Source organism: Geotrypetes seraphini, chromosome 12 (genome assembly GCF_902459505.1).
Source record: "Geotrypetes seraphini chromosome 12, aGeoSer1.1, whole genome shotgun sequence".
NCBI lineage: Eukaryota > Metazoa > Chordata > Amphibia > Gymnophiona > Dermophiidae > Geotrypetes > Geotrypetes seraphini.
In genome coordinates, this window is record NC_047095.1 from 29,078,064 (window position 1) to 29,096,882 (window position 18,819).

The 18,819-nt window shown below is 44.3% G+C and overlaps 1 protein-coding gene across 1 annotated transcript in view; it reads right to left on the minus strand.

Annotated features, from left to right (window-relative positions):
- SH3GLB1 (SH3 domain containing GRB2 like, endophilin B1) overlaps window positions 1-18,024 on the minus strand; it is a 63,139-nt gene extending 45,115 nt beyond the window's left edge. The window contains exons 1-3 of the mRNA XM_033916844.1: window positions 17,949-18,024; window positions 12,307-12,695; window positions 9,088-9,229 (exon numbers count right to left, since the gene is read on the minus strand). Coding sequence (XP_033772735.1) covers window positions 9,088-9,229; window positions 12,307-12,695; window positions 17,949-18,024 — 607 coding nt within the window. The remainder of the gene's footprint in view (window positions 1-9,087; window positions 9,230-12,306; window positions 12,696-17,948) is intronic.
- Window positions 18,025-18,819: the final 795 nt, after the last annotated feature.

Consider the following 18,819-nt stretch of genomic DNA (forward strand, 5'->3'; position numbering starts at 1 on the left):
TGAGGCCAAAGGCAAGATGGCTTAGCTTCCAGCCAAAACTGCCAAAAAAAACCACCGAAAAAACTCCCCCTGAAGCCTACAGACCCAGCCGCTAAAGCAGGCAAGCTGGCAGCAGCGAAAAGGGAGTCCCCAGCACTATTGGTAGTAAGGGAAACCTTATTTCCTTGCTCGTTGGCGGCTGGAGGAAATGCTTGTGTGGACAGTAGGGGAAGCCTAGGCTTCTCCACTGCCTGCTGACAATAAGCAGTGCACGTGCAAAGGGGAACCCTGCTCGCCAGTACCCGAAGGCAATGAGGATTCCCCTTCGCGGCAGCCGGTGCATATGCCGGCCCGCATAAACTGTACAATGAGCACTTTTTCAGCTTAAAAGTACTCATTGCAAAAACCGGCACTTTTCTTTTTCCCTGTAGTGGTTAACAATAAAAATTCAATTAACCTTAACTGAAGGCTTCCCTTCAGACCGGCATTGCCTCAGGATTTTTTTTTTCTTTCAACTGAAACTTTAATTTACACCTGAACAGACCCCACTGGTTCTCAAAGCTATATGCATTGCCTGTATTTGGTGATAAGGTTTACAGCTGAGGCACCTCTGAAGTAAAATTTGGGGAGGTGGGGGAAACGGGAAGAGGGTCTTGACCAGTCGAGTGTGGTACCCCCCAAGAACAGAAGGATCCCTGAAAGGGTCCCCCAAGCTCAATCTGGCACCACAAACAGGAACAAGAAGGCCAATTTAAACAAAATCCAACAGCCCTACACTAAACCAGGTAAAGACTGCACAGGCTTACTATCTCCACTTGCTGGAAACTGAGGACAGATTGTACTTGGGACTGCACAGCCCACTTATACTACAGCCAAAAGTTTGTGTCTCAGTCTCCACCTGCTGGTAGAAATGCATTATAACCCGTCAGTGCTGTGCCAATCTGGAGGAACGATAAAGAACTAGATAATTTCTATAGGAGGAAAAAATTAGCATACTTTATATTGTTACAGAATTTTCACAATAGAGCTAATTTAATATGAAAATATTTTTTCATGGAAAAGGTGGTGGAGTTCAGAATGCCTTCCTTGTGGCAGTGGTGGGGACAAAAACCTGTGAAGAATTCAACAAGGCATGGGATGAACACACATGATTCCTATACAGGGAAAGGATAGAACCAAAGTAAATCTTAATGATTTTCACACTTCTTAAAAAGGCATAGAGGGATTCATGGAGCAAAAGTGCAAGCTGTCCATAGTAGAAGCATTTACTATGGAACTCTTTTAATAAACCGCATTAGGTGCCAACACATGCCTAACATAGTAAAAATGGACTAACACAGGACACACTAGCACAAAACAGGTATTTTTTGGGGGGATGGCAGCATATCCAGGACAGAGAACTGGTGTGAAATCACTATTTTGCTAGTGTGCTATAAGAGTAACACAGACTTAACATGGAAGCCCTTAGTGTTTCCGAAACAGAAGGCTGTTAACTGCTCCTACATTCAATTTTTTTTAAAAATAAATAGCTGCATGCTAACATTAGCACCCGATCATAGGTCTAACCAACAGGTAAAGACGCCAATGACTGCAGTAAAAAATGGGCATAGCATGTGGGAAAGTACCTCATAAGGATGCACTAAGCCCATTATGGGGATGACATAACAATTGTGATGTGGTTGACATGACAATTGCAATTCCTATCCTTTCCTCTTTTATCTCATGCAATGCAGTTAATAGTCACTGTAAACTCCATTATTAACCAATGGATAATTGCATTCAAGTTGAAACTCTATTCCGATAAAAATAATCTTTTTTATGCTACTCCATGTTAAGAATAATGGAGAACAGAGTATAAACTTGAATGGAACTTTGCATCCAATTAATAAAACAATTAGAATCTTAGGGGTCATCCTGGATCAAAACTTGTCAATGACTGCTCAAACTGTCTTTGTGGTCCAAAAATGCTTCCATATGTTATGGAAATTGAGAATTAGATCATATTTTGATATGGCCTCTTTTAGATTATTGGTGCAATTCTTGATTTTTAGTATCTTGGATTATTGCAATATCATTTTGCAGGTTATCAGAAAAATCTATAAAGATTACGCATTATCCAGAACACTGCTGTTCGATTGATTTTTAATATGAAGAAATCATACCATGTAATACCTTCTTATTGTAGGTTGCACTGACAGCTGAGGCAAGAGTGGTATTCAAATTTGAATGCATTTGTTATAAGGTGTTGTATGGTCTCACTGCGGATTATCTTGTTGATCATTTTATATAGTATTTCTTAACCAAAGAGACTCTCAAGGAAATTCTATAACTAGTGCCTAAACTTAGGTATCGATAGGCACCCTGCCGATGCCTAAGTTAATTGAAAAACTCCCATCAGAAATGGCAAAGAAACAGTAGCGGGTTCACTTCAAGGAAGTGCTTAGGGGGGAGGGTCCTTAGAGTGGGCAGACTTATTGGGCCGGTGGCCCTTTTCTGCTGTCATATTCTATGTTTCTAAGCACCTACCGACACCTAAATAAAAGACAGCTGCCATCGCAGCTAGTTAGACCTATTTATATGCTAAATTTTTATAAGTTTAATGCTTGTACTTCGCTGTATTTGTTCAGTTTTTATCTTCTTGTAAACCATATAGAACTGCGAGATATTGTGGTATACAAATAAATTTTTTTGTTATATTATTTTGTAGTGCAGCTTAGTAAAGTTCATGGATTTGATATACCACCTTTCTGTGGTACAGCCAAGGGTCCTTATGTTACTAAAAAGGAAATACGATATAGCACTTAAGTCTGCATAGCAACATTTACTAGAAATATATCACGATTAGACTGATTAAAGATATGGAAATATTTACAAACTAGTCTTATAGCCCGTTACATTAACGGGTGCTAGAATTATGTATGTGTGTGTGTCTCTCTATTTCTTTTTCTCTCTCTCCTTAGCCGCTTTCTTTCTGTCTTTCTTTTTCTTTGGCTGTCCATCACCACCCCTTGCCTGCTCCCCCTGTCCATTCTCCCTTCCTTTTACCTCCCCTGTGTCCACCACCACCCCTTCACAGTTCTCCTTATGCAGCAGCAGCCCTTCTCCCTTTGTTTTACCTCCCCCCTTTCCAGCAGCACCTTCCTTCTCCCCCTTGTCCAACATTAGGCCTCCGTTCCTTTTTCTTCACCCCCCTCTGTCCATCAGCACCTCTTTCCTTCTCCCCCTGTCCAGCAGTAGGCGTCCCTTCCTTTTTCTCCCCCCTCCTCCTTCTTATCCCTATGATACAGTTACCTTGCTCTGCCCCTGATCAGAGGTTCCCGACAGCCGCCCAGTTGCACCCATTGGAAAAGTTCCCTCTGCGGCATCCCGCACCCCTCCTGACGCGACTCCCGCTGTCTTTCTTTCTGTCTCTGTCCCTGGCCCCCTTTGTCTGTTTGTCTTTCTGTATATCTCCCTATACCTGTGTCTTTCTTCTTGTCTTTCTGTCTCCCTTCCTCCCTCTGTCTGTGTGTCCAAAGCAGCATTCCCTCCCCCTCCATTTCCCTCCCCCCACACCAGTTCCCTGTGCACCTGCCCCTGTGTCTTTCTGTCTCCTTTCCTCCCTCTGTTTGTCTGTCCAAAGCAGCATTCCCTCCCCCTTCCATTTCCCTCCCCCCACACCATTTCCCTGTGCAGCAGCATTATTGTTTCCTCTACCCCCTTTCCCTTCCCAGTCGCGACTACAAACGCGGGCCTGAGTCCTTTCCGCCCCCCCCTTCCCTTCCCGCGGGTCCGACTACACATGGTGATTCAAGCAGCTTGTCCAGCAGTCTTCACACGCTGCTTCGGGTCCTTCTACTGGCCTGATTTACTCTAGCACGTCCGGAGCAAATCAGGGCAGTAGAAGGGCCCGAAGCAGCGTGTGAAGACTGCTGGACATACTGCTTAAATTGCCAGTCGGGGCCACGGTAAGGGAAGGGGGGGACGGCGGCAAAGGACTCGGGCCGGGCAGCGGAAATCTTCTTCTACCTTGCCTCTCCTCCACTGTCGGGAGTCAGCACCAGGAGCTTTAACGGCTGGTGGTTCCACATTGAAACATTCCCGCGCCTCTTTGAAAACTGTCACGCCGCTGGAGCCGGGAGGCGACGGAGAGGGCAGGGGGTGAGCCGCGCATGCGCACTTCCTAGCTACAGCTCACAGAAAACAGATGCACGCTTAGGAAGTGCGCATGCGCGGCTTACCATTTTATTATATTAGATTAAAAGACTTACAAATTGAGAAATGCCAGCAGATGAATTTCATGTCTTCTGTATCAAAATCACAATTTAAAACTATTACCAGATACAAAGCTAACTGCTAAGTTGAGAAGTGTGAACATTTTCAAATAAAGATTTATGAGATTAAATTTATCTTCTTATAGCTTCCAGTGCACTGAAGAAACACACACAAAAATGATGCCTTTTTAGTTGAACTAATTTAATACATTCTTGGAAGTTTTGATCCTCCTCCTAAGAAAGTGGCACAAAGAGAAAGACTCCAAACATATTCAACTGTTTTGCTAGAATGGAAAATGTGTTTTTTTAATCTACTGACACAGCAAAGAACTTTCCATTACTTATGAGCTCATTGCCTAAACAAAAAGACAGGGCTCAATATATCTCCCAAAAGCTAATTTCTGGCTGAATACTTAAACTGGAATTTGTTCCTTTACATTTAAACAGAGACAGAAGACTACATGCTTGTTAACAATACTGAGGCTTAATGTTTCAACTACATTCTCCTTTTATTGCCTAGAGGCCTATACAATGAACAGTATCCACGAAGGTTTACTATAAAATGAAATTTATGACAACACATCTAATATCCTAAATGCCCAAATACAAGACCATATGTTTGCAGTAGCTAGCAGGTTTACATTAGGCAGCCTTTTACTGTAGACTTCTAGAAAATACATTTTCTATTACTTCAGTAAGTCCTCCAGGATAGTGTATTCTGCACAACAGCTGCATTTTGCTTCTTTTCAAATTTTCATTTCTGAAAATATTTCTTAAAAAGTCCTACTAAATGCTGTGTTCTTATTCTCTGAAGAATAAGAATATTTACAATTAAGAAGACATCTGATTTTTAGAAAACATTCTGCTTGGTCTGTACACAGATTATCTTGAATAACTGCAAACTTGGATCACTCATATGCACAAATTAGCTTCCTAATGTAATGCCTCTTGATTTTGTCCTTTAAAACCATATACATTGGGATGCAAAAATATACAATTAAAGGGTATGTTTTAGCATCTTTCTAAACTGAACCTGAAAGAATGAATTAGGTTCTTACTTCGATAATCCTCTTTCCTGTAGAACAGCATAGGATTCCTTAAGGATGGGTTAAGCACTTCAACTTGTGAGTTGCTTGCAGAAAACATAATTTTTCTTCTCTCCACCCTCTCTCCAGTCCATACCAAAGCAAGAGATAACCCCTAGGAGAGGAAATGAAAACAAGAGGAGGCTCCCCTGATCCAGTTAACTTTGATCTGATCTGCAATAGTAAACAAAAATTAATAAACAACCACCCAACAGGGTAACAAATAATAGTGGAGAAAAATTACCTACCTGTATGCAACCGGCACTAATACTTATACAGCTCATAGCACAAAATATGGCGAAATCCATCTTGGCTCCAATATGCCTGTATTAGATGCCCATGTCTCCCCCCTATGCGGGGAATCTCAGAGGATGATCTGGTGTCATTGGTACGACTTGCGAGGTGTTAGAAAGGAGAAAGAGGGGAGAGAAGCTAGATATTGGGAAGGGAAGAGATAGTGAGAGACCTGGAATATTTCAAACCCCTCTCTATCCATTGTTGCTCTTTGTAAATTTTGGATCAAAAAGAGTCTTTGCTTTAAAAAGATTGCCGACATCTGGTCTAGAGCCTTGGAAGGGCCTTTGGGTTGAGGAGCCCACAGACCAATAATGCAGTGAAAGGAACCACAACTGGAATTCCTGGTACCTCGGGCTTACTGTCCAGCAAGGACTTGGGATGACAAACTTATCATGCTGGTCATCAAGTTGTCAAGTTTATTAGGTGTTTTATATACCACTTATCAAGCATCTGCCCCTTAAAAGGAAACTTGCTTGAGGTAGCATTAGATGCCAAATTTCCTACCCACTGCCTGATCCAGAGCATTCTGACACTTTAATCTCCTTGGCGGAATCTGCCCAAACTTCTGCCCACGACGAAGCCATGATTCTAGTTGAATGTACCTTTGTGGACACTGGTGACTGCTTCCTTCAAGTAATATATGCTGATGAAATGGCCCTACAGACCCATCTAGAAATTGTGGCCTTAGAATCTGGTGCACCATGCCTAGATGGATTTTTAAAGAACATAAGAATTTCCGCTGCTGGGTCAGACCAATGGTCCATCGTGCCCAGCAGTCCACTCATGTGGCGGCCCTTAGGCCAAAGACCAGTGCCCTGAGACTAGCCTTACCTGCAACTTTGTCTTGAATCCCTGGAGGGTGTTTTCCCCTATAACAGCCTCCGGAAGAGCATTCCAATTTTCTACTACTGTTTGAGTGAAGAATTTCCTTATGTTTGTATGGAATCTATCCCTTTTTAACTTTAGAGAGTGCCCTCTCGTTCTCTCTACCTTGGAGAGGGTGAACAACCTGTCCTTATCTACTAAGTCTATTCCCTTCATTATCTTGAATGTTTCGATCATGTCCCCTCTCAGTCTCCTTTTTTCAAAGGAGAAGAGGCCCAGTTTCTCCAATATCTCACTGTATGGGCAACTCCGCCAGCCCCTTAACCATTTCAGTTGCTCTTCTCTGGACCCTTTCGAGTAGTACTGTGTCCTTCTTCATGTATGGCGACCAGTACTGGAACCAATATTCCAGGTGAGGGCCCGGTACAGCGGCATGATAACCTTCTCCGATCTGTTAGCGATCCCCTTCTTAATCATTCCTAGCATTCTGTTCGCCCTTTTCGCTGCCGCCACACATTGCGTGGACGGCTTCATTGACTTGTCGACCAGTACTCCCAAGTCTCTTTCCTGGGGGGTCTCTCCAAGTACTGCACCGGACATCCTGTATTCGTGTATAAGATTTTTGTTACCGACATGCATAACCTTACACTTATCCACGGTAAACCTCATTTGCCATGTCGCGACCCATTTCTTGAGTGTGTTTATATGTCACATTGCAGGTCTTCACAATCCTCCTGTGTCTTCACTACTCTGAATAACTTTGCATCATCTGCAAATTTAATCACCTCACTCATCGTACCAATTTCCAGGTCATTTATAAATATGTTGAAGAGCACAGGTCCAAGCACCGAACCCTGCGGCACTCCACTCGTGACGCTTTTCCAGTCCGAGTATTGTCCATTTACCCCCACCCACTCTCTGTTTCCTATCCACCAGCCAGTTTTTAATCCACGTGAGTATTTCACCCTCGATTCCATGGCTTGCAATTTTTCAAAGTAGTCGTTCATGTGGAACCTTGTTGAACGCCTTCTGAAAATCCAGATATACAAGGCCTGAACTCGTTGGGTGACCTCAACATATCAGAGAAGTACTCTAATGTCCAGATTTTTCAGAATCCGTTCCTTCTTGGAACCCCAGCAACCTGACTTCCTGATTGACATGGAACACCGAAACAACCTTCAGCAAAAAAGATGGTAAGGTATGCAAAAGAACTCCGAGACCCTTCTCGCCAAGATAATGGCCTATAGCTCCAAGACCCTTCTCACTGAGAAAATGGCCACAAGAAATGTCTTGTGCATCAGGTCCAAGTACGCTTCCTTAAACGGCTTGTATGGAGCTTGGTCAGACTCTGCAAAACTATGTTAAGGTCCCATGAAGGAATGGAGGTTTTACTGGAGGCCTTAGATGCAGTGCTCCCTTTAGGAATCTGGTTATGTCTGGATGAGAAGCTATTGCAGCCCTACGTCACGAGCTCTAAAACAAGAAAGTCCCACTACTTGGACTTTAAGGGCCACTGTAAGTCCTTTGTCAAGGCCAGCCTGGAGGAAAGCCAACACCATAGAGATCGGAGCAGAGAAAGGGTCCTCCTTTTTGACGCACCACTTCTGGAAGTTTTCCATGCCTTAGCATAGGCAGAGACCATCTTTTTGGACCTGAGCAGAGCAAAAATGACTACCTCTGAGTATTCCTTGCACACTAATGCCTCGCATTCAAGAGCTATGCCATAGGAGCAAAGTGATCTGGATCTTCTATGACTACTGGTCCCTGAGAAAGGAGGTCCAGCAGCACTTGCAATCTGAGACCGAGACCCGTCTGAAGACATACCAGATCTGCATACCATGGTCTGCATGGCCAATCTGGAGCCACGAGAATAACCTCTCCCTGATGGCTTGCAATCCTGTGGAGGATCCTCCCTATCATGGGCCATGGCGGAAACAAGTACAAAAGCTCATTCTGTGGCCAGAACAAAAACATTTCTAAGCAACTTACAGAAAACAAATTGAGGGGAGCAGAACAGCTCCTTGGGTAGGAAGTGGAGTTGAAAACATAATTGACAGTTTTCTGCGAGCAACTTGCAAGTTGAGATACAGAACCTTATCGTTTCAGGACCACTAGACACATTGCACTAGAACAGCATTACAGCTTTCAAAATGGTTGACATATGATCTGAACTTCCTGAGTTTTCAAATAAACAACCTTATTTGCCCAGACAATCACTCCTTATTTTATATTAGCTTCCTAAAAGGGAATTAAGAGCCAAAGATGAATAGGTATACTATAATGTATGGCAAACATTCAAATTAAATTGGATGAATGGGTTGTGGGGAGTAAAGAGAGAGACAGATTCTGATCTTATAATACCAACTGCCCTTTTTTAAAGTTATACTAAAGATAGGTATTCCAAATTCTTTTTTGGTTATAAAAACTCCATGGAAAAAAGTATGCTATACAGCAATACAGCACTTGTCTTACATAGTAACATAGTAGATGACAGCAGATAAAGTCCCGAATGGTCCATCCAGTCTGCTCAACCTGATTCAATTTAAATTTTTTCTTCTTCTTCTTAGCTATTTCTGGGCAAGAATCCAAAGCTCTGCCCAATACTTGCTAAATTTAAAATTTTGGTTTAAGAAAAGCATTTTTCTTACTTGGATTTGGCTGTAATAAGACTTCTGTCTGCTTCATAATTTTTTCAGTCCATTGCTTAGTGCACTCTGCTTTACTGAGTAGGTTCTCCAGGTGAGCATCCAACTCTGTTTTCTCTGCTTGACCAAGCTTCTCTTCTGTAAACTGCACGGTTTAAACATAAGAAAAACTAGTTATTAGTATCTGAATAAAAAGCACTGTAAATAAATACATACTAATAGAATTATGAATTGTAATTTACAGGTCAACCCATAAAACCACCACTTTGTGGTTATGGCTGCACCCACTAACACCTAAATTGACTGGTATCCCAGAGAGATGAATAAGACATTAAGCCACTCAAATTATTCATATGATTTACACTGATCATGGGACTGTGAGCAAGCATAGTCTTTATAAAAATTCTGTCCTTTTCTCTTGTTGGTAGTACAGCAGAGGCCAATTACATGCTGGCTCAGTCCGATAAACCATGCAGATAATCTTTAGCTGAAACTCCCCACAGTGCTATGCATCTCTGTCAGATACAAGTTGCTGCTAAATAAATTAAACTCACCAACTAGTTGTGTGCACCTCAAGCTTCCATTTTGCCCATTGAGGGGCCCTTTTACTAAAACTTAGCACTTTGCATCCTATTTTATATGTCCTTAGCACATGCTAATGTCTGTTGGAGCTTTTTTACTAAAGCTTAACATGTGCTAAATTTCTTTAATTCTCAAGTGTTGACAACAGCATCTTTTCAAATTTACAATTTCTTAATAAGACAGCTATTACATCACAGCCATGCTGAAAGCACAGAGGTGGTAAGGGGGGAGGAGGGACCTGGCAGGATTGCGGCAGAGGGAACGTGCTCAGGATGACAGCAGCCTGCAAGGACCGCTACTGCACCGGTGATCCTCACTGCAGGCTGCTCCGCTGCTGTAATTAAGTAAAGGTAAGACCGGGAGACCGGGGGGAAGCCGGAGGACGCTGAAAAGAGTGCTTAAGCACTGCAGCACTTCTGAATCGGCCAGATCGATTTTTTTTTTAAAAAGCAAAACGATTCAAATCGATTCACCCAAACTGAATCGGTGAATCGATTTGAATTGGAAATCGTGTAGCACTAGGGCAAACCTTCTTCAAAATGCTGAGTAATGATGTTCTAATCATGTGCACTTGATGTGATACACCTGTGTGTGATTTGAGCCACTAAGTGGGATATGTGGGGGTGTCCTAATTTATTTCTCAGTTACAATATACATTTTTGTGGATATCTTTGTTTCTTGAATAAATCAAGGCAAAGTTTTCGTTATTTACCTGCAATTACATCACTTTCTTTTCCGGAGATAAATAAAAAATTTGGCATAGATTATGTAAACATTTCTTAAGAAAGAACTGAGTATTTCATGGGGTGTCCCAATTTTTTCACTTGACTGTACTTGTAACTGAATTTATCTAGCTTTGAATTATTAAGAAAGGAATTAGCTAAATTCAGTGTCCAAATCACGGGAAGGGGTAAAACGCGGACCTCACGGATCTAAAACTGCACGTCCTTAAAAATCTGAGGTCCGTGTATTGACAAGCCCGCCTTTTAGCTTGTTTTACGCAGACCCTTAATTCCTCCACTCCCCCCCCCCCCCCCGGCTCTGCCTTCCCTAATGGCTAAGGAGGGAGGAGGCGTACTGTGGTTTTTGCTAATTAGCCCGATTTTCCCTTTCTCCAGATCTCTCCCTCCACACTGATTCTGAGAGCCCCCGCAATATGACACTGGATGGCAAATAGCTGGGTTGGGGGGTGGTTAAAAGATGTGTGCAAAGGTCTGCAGTGCATCTCACCTCATGGATCTGAACTGCACAAAGCACATCCTTAAAAATCTGAGTTCCACGCCACTTTTAGTCTCTGGCTCTGACAGACCACTATGACATTTTAGTCGCTGACAGATCCTAATGCTTTTCCCTCCCTATGCTGAGACTAAAAGTGGCATAAACCTCAGGGCAAAAGTTTTGACGCTAGTCTCAGCATAGGGAGGGAAAAGCATTAGGATCCGTCAGAGCTAAAATGTCATAGAGATCTTTCAGAGCCAGAAACTACAAGTGGCATGGACCTCAGATTTTTAAGGACGTGCAGTTTTAGACCAGCAAGGTCCGTGAGGTCTGCATTTTACCCCTCCCCCCAAATCACTGCTACAGTCACAGCCTATTATATTTCTTACTTTTAAATCTATTCACAGCACTGCTCTGCTTAATAGAAAGATTGTGTATTTTATGGTGGTTCTTTTAATTTAAAGTAAGCAGTCTGTAATGAAAACAGAACATTTTTGTCAGGGTCCAAGATGTGGAGGTACATCAACGCAGAAAACCTAATTAAGGCAAATGTCCTTAAAAGGCCAGATGATGTAAAAATCCTGTATAAGCTGCACTCTCATGCAGCAGCCTATACAGGATTTTTACATCACCTGTCCTGTTAAGGACAGTTGCTTCAATTAGGTTCTCTGTGTTGATGTACCTCCACATCTTGGACCCCTGACGAAGGAGTGTTTTCTGAAACAAGGACCATATTGGGTTCCATGTACTCACACAAGAGGACCATTTGTTTGGAAAGCTACATTGCATCTTCTTTAATAAAGATAAGGCTTGTACACCAGTTCTGCAGTATCTTCCTTTTGTTTTGTCGTTTGACTTCTTTACAGGTTGGACTGTTTTTTTTTGTGTGTTATAAAAACAGAACAACCAATCATATGGGTATGGCAAGCTGGTTGGGTATTGTGGCCTCGGTAGCACCATTCTCCTCAGATTTAAAAAAAAAAATTGGGCAAGGGGCACAGAAAAACGAGCCAAACTTCAGTGAAACCACTGGAAAAAGAAAAGAGGGAGGCTCCCCTCCTCAGCGGCCCGTCCGTTGAACTCTTACTTCGCTCTGGGCTCTCTGAACTGAAGGTTACAGTTATATCCGCTTCTTGCAACACTGAACCCGGGAGGGTGGGTCTGGAAAGCACTGGGAGAGTGTCATCCACCGCCCCAGAGATTTCAGCCTACTCGCACTTTGCTCCAACCCGCCTACGTCCCTGCCATTTCTGCCCCGAGAAGTAAGAGAGGCCCGACATCACAGCAGCAAAAGCGGCCTCTGACCCAAACCAACGCCCAGCCTGGCAAAGCTCCTCTCCGCCTCCAGCCAGCAGCAGAGGCGCGGGCCTCGGGGCTCTAGCCGTCCCCGCACCGCTCCCCAGCCGGCCGCTCCCCACTCACCTGCACCGCGCGGCTAAGGAAGGTGCCGGCGTCGGCCGCCAGTTTCTTGACATTGAAGTCCATGATGTTCACAGCCGGCGGAAAGCGCTTTCGGAAGTCGGCGAGACGGCGCTGTCGGGCTGGGCCGCGACGGCCCCCGGCCTCTGGACAGCGCGTGCAAGCCAAAGGCGATTCGTCATGGAGTCGCCATAGAAATCTCCTTAGGGGGCGGGACCACGCGCCCCTCCTGCTCCGGACCTGGACACGTGATAGAGGTAGGAGGTGGGGGTCAGGGGTTGCTTGCTCTCGGAAGTGCTGCAGAGTGGGCGGGCTCTGCTTGTAACCTGTATCTGAGCTGGATTTCTGTAAGTGAAGTTCTGGGGCCTGACTGTCGGGGGAACCTTGGAGAGCTTTGTGATGGAAAAAATTAGAATAAATTGTTTAAGCCTTAAGGTGTGCGTATGAGTGGCAATCCTGTTGCAGAGGAATACTGCAGAGTCACTAAGGGGCTGCAAAGTTGCAAAAAGCACCAGTTCGTGCTCACCTGAAACTTAAAATGGCTTATTGTGGGCCATGTACAGGCATCCTGAAGTAATTTTTGGATCTGCCCTAGAAAATCACATAGGGAAAAAATTTGTCTGTCTCTGCGAACTCGGTCCGCGTCTTTGCCCCGTCCCCACAAACCATCTGATCCCAACCGTACAAGTCTCGAATAGTTATGATTTTATATTGAACTTATTTTATTAAAATACTAGCGGATGCCCCGGCGTTGCACGGGTATTTAATTATAGCAATAACACTGTAAATGGATTCAAATAAAGATACTTTATAGTGGTGAATGAAATTATTTTTTACAGCTTAATAAAAAGTACAATATTCAAATTATAATGTGAAATATTTGACAAAATGAATACAATACAACTAACGCAAAACGTGATTATAAACAACATTTTTAGTTTCACCTCCAGGAGCAAGAACATATAAATTCTTAGGTGAACCCACCCTTGAGCAAGCAACATATCACCCCAGGTAGTGAGGGATCTGCATACCAAGTTTCGTTCAAATCGGTCAAGCCGTTTTTGAATTACTGTGAGAATGGCAGCTTTTTACATTTTTTCCATTGACATGAATGGGTAAAATCTGATTTTCTGTTTGTAGCTCCGCCCACGTGTGCAGGTGGGCCGCGAGACCCCCAGAACATATCACCCCAGGTAGTGAGGGATCTGCATACCATGTTTCGTTCAAATCGGTCAAGCCGTTTTTGAATTACTGTGAGAATGGCAGCTTTTTACATTTTTTCCATTGACATGAATGGGTGAAATCTGATTTTCTGTTTGTAGCTCCGCCCATGTGTGCAGGTGGGCCGCGAGACCCCCAGAACATATCACCCCAGGTAGTGAGGGATCTGCATACCAAGTTTCGTTCAAATCGGTCAAGCCGTTTTTGAATTACTGTGAGAATGGCAGCTTTTTACATTTTTTCCATTGACATGAATGGGTGAAATCTGATTTTCTGTTTTTAGCTCCGCCCACGTGTGCAGGTGGGCCGCGAGACCCCCAGAACATATCACCCCAGGTAGTGAGGGATCTGCATACCATGTTTCGTTCAAATCGGTCAAGCCGTTTTTGAATTACTGTGAGAATGGCAGCTTTTTACATTTTTTCCATTGACATGAATGGGTGAAATCTGATTTTATGTTTGTAGCTCCGCCCACGTGTGCAGGTGGGCCGCAAGACCCCCAGAACATATCATCCCAGGTAGTGAGGGATCTGCATACCAAGTTTCGTTCAAATCGGTCAAGCCGTGTTTGCGTGATCGCAGCACATACACACACACATACATACCTCCGATTTTATATACAGTGGTGCCTCACACAACGAACTTAATTGGTTCCAGGAGCAAGTTTGTTATGCGAAAAGTTCGTTATGTGAAACGCGTTTTCCCATAACAATACATGTAAAAAAAAATAATTCGTTCTGTAGCATAAAATATGCTAAGATGACATAAAAAAAGATAAATTTTTTGTTATTATTTTTATTTAGATACATCTAAAAACATAATTGTTTTTTAGCAAACTGTCTTCTCCTCTCCCTCTCTAATGCTCCTCCTATGCTTTCCTTTTCTGTTCTCTTCCTCCTTCACCATCCCCTCCTCTTTGTCCAATCTCTCTCTCTCTGCTTCTCTCCTCCTCTCTGATTTTCTTCTTCTACCTTGCCTCTCCTCCACCCTCTGATGCTCGTCTCTCCTGATTCCCCCCTCTGGTGCTGGCCGACTCGTGGCTGGCACCCATTGGCTGCTGCGCGCGAGACCTGCCAGCGGCCGGATGCAATGGGAAGCAGTCATCTGTTGGAGGCTGTAGTCGGGAGTCAGCGCCGTTAAAGCTGGTGGTTCTGCTTAGAAAGAACCACGCGCCTGTTTGAAAACTGTCACGCCGCTGGAGCCGGGAGGCGACAGAGAGCAACGGTTGCCAATCCAGCGCATCTCTCCCCGTCTCCTCCCTGTGCGCGCATGCTCGCTCTCAGGCCTCCCCTCCCCACCCCACCATCCTAACTCATACCTCAGGCCGTCCACCACCAACACCACTTCCGCAGCTCGCTCGCGCTTCGATACCCCGTCCCCTCTGACGCGGGCCGCCTCGCTGGAAACAGGAAGTGTTTGGGGGGGATGGCTAGATGCTGGATAATCGGGGGAAACAAGTGAGAGAGGGCAGTTAAGCGCAGTGCCTGCGCGGAAGGATGCAGCTCGGGCGACTTCGTTGTGTGAAACGAAGTCCGTTGTACGAATCAAGACAAGAAGTTCGTTGTGCGCAGCGTTCGCTGTGCGAGGCGTTCGTTATGCGAGGCACCACTGTATATAGATATTAAAAAATAATATTCTGTACAATTGTCGTTTTATAAACATAAATAATATCAGAGCAAGGATAAACAAAACCTCTGTCTCCCCTTCATTTATATCCCCTCCACTATCAAGAAAATTGAATAAGCCAAATTATTACAAAATGCTACACAGAAATATGCTAACAGAATACCACGGTCGCACATGACAGGACTAGTGTTAGGGGAATACAATTATGGCAACTGCCCCCTGGTCATAGAGAGCCATATGCCAGTTGGAAGCTAAAGAAGCATGGCCTGGGCTTTGCGGTCCCCAGTTTTGTCTAACACCAGCTCTAGCAGGCTACTTATTTCAAATTTGATACATTCTAATCACAAAATAGAAAATAAAAAATGTGTTTTCTACCTTTTTCTTGTCATTTTATTCTTCAAATCATGTTGGTCTCTGTTTTCTTTTGTCTTCTCTTAATTCACTTGCCAGGGTCTCCTGACCATTTAACATTTCTTCTTTCTCCATGCTCACCATCCATCTTCTGTCTCTGAATTGTTCCCCATGTTCAGCATCTCCCTTCTCTATGTCTCCTATACGTCCCTTTCTAGTATGTCCCCTGTGCCCATCTCCCTGCCTTCATCATCCCACCATTCTATGATCCCCTCCCCCTGTGTACAGGAAGTAGGGAAAGAGAGAGATCCAGGGTGCATCTCTACTACCACATCCAACATTTCTCCCTTTCTCATTCCCCGTATTATGTGCAGCATTTTTGCACTATTGCCCACCAGCCCCATGCCCAACATTTCTCCTATCACCCAGCACCATACCATACCTCTCCCTCCATCACTCTGTCCAACATTCCTCCCTCTTGCATCCCCTTTAATCTGTCCCTCTGTTCCCTCTCCACCACTATATCCAACATTTCTCCCTCTCATCCTTCTCTTATCCATGTATTTCTACTTCACGCCTATCTCTCTATGCCCAACAAATTTCCTCTTTCTTCCTTTTCCCATGTGCACCATCTCTTTCCCTCTCACACACTTATGTCCAACAATTCTCCCTTGTGTCCCAAGTTCATGCCCCCTCTCTTCCTTCTGTGTCCCGAGTTTGTGTCACTCTCCCTGCCTTCCAGTCTTTGTCCCAAATTTGTGCCCCTCCCATGTCCCAATGTGCTCCTTCCCTCCCCCTCCTTTCTCCCTTTGTCCCACGTTATCCCCTCTCTCCCTTACTTGTTCCCTTCAGGGCTGTCCATCTGGGCATGCCCCCCTCCCTCCAACATCAGCTCTGACATCGGAGGGAAGCCTTCCAGGTCGGCTTCGGCAGAGAGGGGCCGGTTTATAAATGAAATCTCCGGCATTAGGTGCAAGGATGGGAGACTGTTCCACCCGTGATAGGGGGGGGCTTCTGCTGCATCTGTGATTGGGCTACTCATGGCTAGCTGCAGGTAACAATCACCGTGTCATTCTCTAATCTGCACTCAGACCATGCTCTGAAAATAGAGTAGGCTTTTCTGTACTAATCAGTTAATGCACCTATATTTCCAGACACTGATTAGCGCTTCAGCCCTTACCACTTACAAAATAGGAGTCCATAAGTGCTCACACACTAATATTTATTGTAGTGCAATAGGTGTGCCATTCTAGACAGTAGGGTATTCTGCCCACGCTCTTGAGCCATGAAGAAGGAATCCATTCCAGGTTTTCAACTCCTCCTTCTCGAGAGGGCTCTGCTGCCCCCTTCAGTTTTTCCTTCCCTTCAGTCTTTCTCTTCTGCTCTATGTATTTTTTAAATTATTTTTGGCAATTTTTGCAGCTATTGGTACACCAGAGCTCTCCAGTGTAGGGGAAAGCTCTGCCTGTATGGAGAAGAAGCAGATTTGGGTCTGCAGGAAGCAGGTTAATCCCTTGGTGACCTGTTTGGCCAGCCTGCAGAAAACTTTATGGAGCTTATCTCACCTACTGAATCACAGGGGTTTAAGTGCAGGTTGTTAGGTTGTAGGGCTCAGTAGGACTTTTCAGGGTGCTGGCTGTGATTTTGCTTCCCTTTCGCTTATGCGGTTTAGCGGGGGTTAAGGATCAGTCCAACTGGCAGCACAAAGCATTTAGAGGACGGGCTGATGTTTCTATATTTCTATGGATCCAGGCAGTCCCCTGGTTAAGAATGAGTTACATTTTTAAAGCTGTTCTTAAGTCGGATTTGTATGTAACCTAGAACTTGTAGATTTTAAGATTCTTGCTGCTTACCTCTACTCTGAGTTGACAAAAGGGTCAACTGTCCTTACCAGTGTTCCCTCTAAGATACAGCATGCACAACCACACACTGTTCTTAATGTGGCCATGCATCATTCCAGAATCTGCTACAGGAGAAGTGTAGGAGTCTATGCCACTGGAAATACTGCTCAGTGATATCAAACAAAGCTGCAACCGCATTCTTAAGCATGAGTCGTACTTAAGTTGGTTGTCTGTAACTCAGCGACTGCCTGTACTGTACCTTCAGAGCACATCACAGTGAGTAAGGCTATTACAGCCTATGGGCAAAATTGAGGGGTGTCTGAAAAACCTATATTTGAGAGTTTCTGCCACATCCTGTAGGGTCCCCTACCTCTCAAATCCTGTTTTCTGAGTTTTGTTTATTTTTAGTAAAGTCATTTTTGAGCTATATTTTTGGTGCCAAAATGCTGTCACGGTGACCATCTTGGATTTTTTTTTTCAACTTTTAAGGCACAGTTTCAGGGAAGCCAACAAATCGCAAATTATTGCTTCTGGAGCTGTTCTCTAAATAGTCTAATTTGTCAGCCTGTGACATTATCTTGGCCTGGGCATCTGTCAGCGCCATACCCTCTGAAATTGCAGAGTCCTCCAGGTCAGACATCCATTCTTCCAATGATGTAATCCTCTGAGTGAACTCTACCATCAAGGTCTCCAAAGTAGATAGAAATCGCACCCATCCCTGCTTGGATCCTCTCCGTCCCCACCCGTCCCTGCCAGGATCCTCTCCGTCCCCACCCGTCCCTGTCAGGATCCTCTCCGTCCCCACCCATCCCTGCAAGGAATTACCTCCTTCCCCACCTGTCCCCATAAAAAGCAGCAATTACTTCTGACAGGATCATCAATTCCACAGTTTCTTTTGTGTTTGCGCTGCTATTTTCCTTGTGGAATCTCTTTGGTGGAACCTTTTTTTTGTTTTCTGTTCAGGTAATTAACTTATAAACCCCCTCTTTTACTAAGGCTGACGTGTCCATTATATTATATGGACGAACCCTGCTTCCAAAGCCTTCCATCCCTGTGAGAGTCCCGTTGGCTAGAGGGGGGTCCCCGTGGGAGTCCTATGGGTTAGGAGGGATTCCCGTTCCGTGCAGACCTCTACTCCAAAGTACTCAACTGTCCAGAGAGTTTATCCAGTCAAGGTTCTAACACTTGGACTACGGCACTGATAAGTTGAGTGATATGAACATCGGCCAACAGTAGGACTGATTGTGAAGCCCCCTCCACCGTGTTGTCATCTTGCAGCCTCACTTTATCTTTATCCTGACTAAGTATGCTCCTAATTTTAAATCCCTTTTTGCATAGTCAATGAGCACCTGGTCTTTTTAGCCCTATCTGAGCATATGCCTGGTTTTCATTTCCTGCCAAGGATCAAACTCAGTAAAACCCTATACAACAGTGAGCCAGAGAATTTCATTGCACTGTTTTATTGAGGACCAGTCTA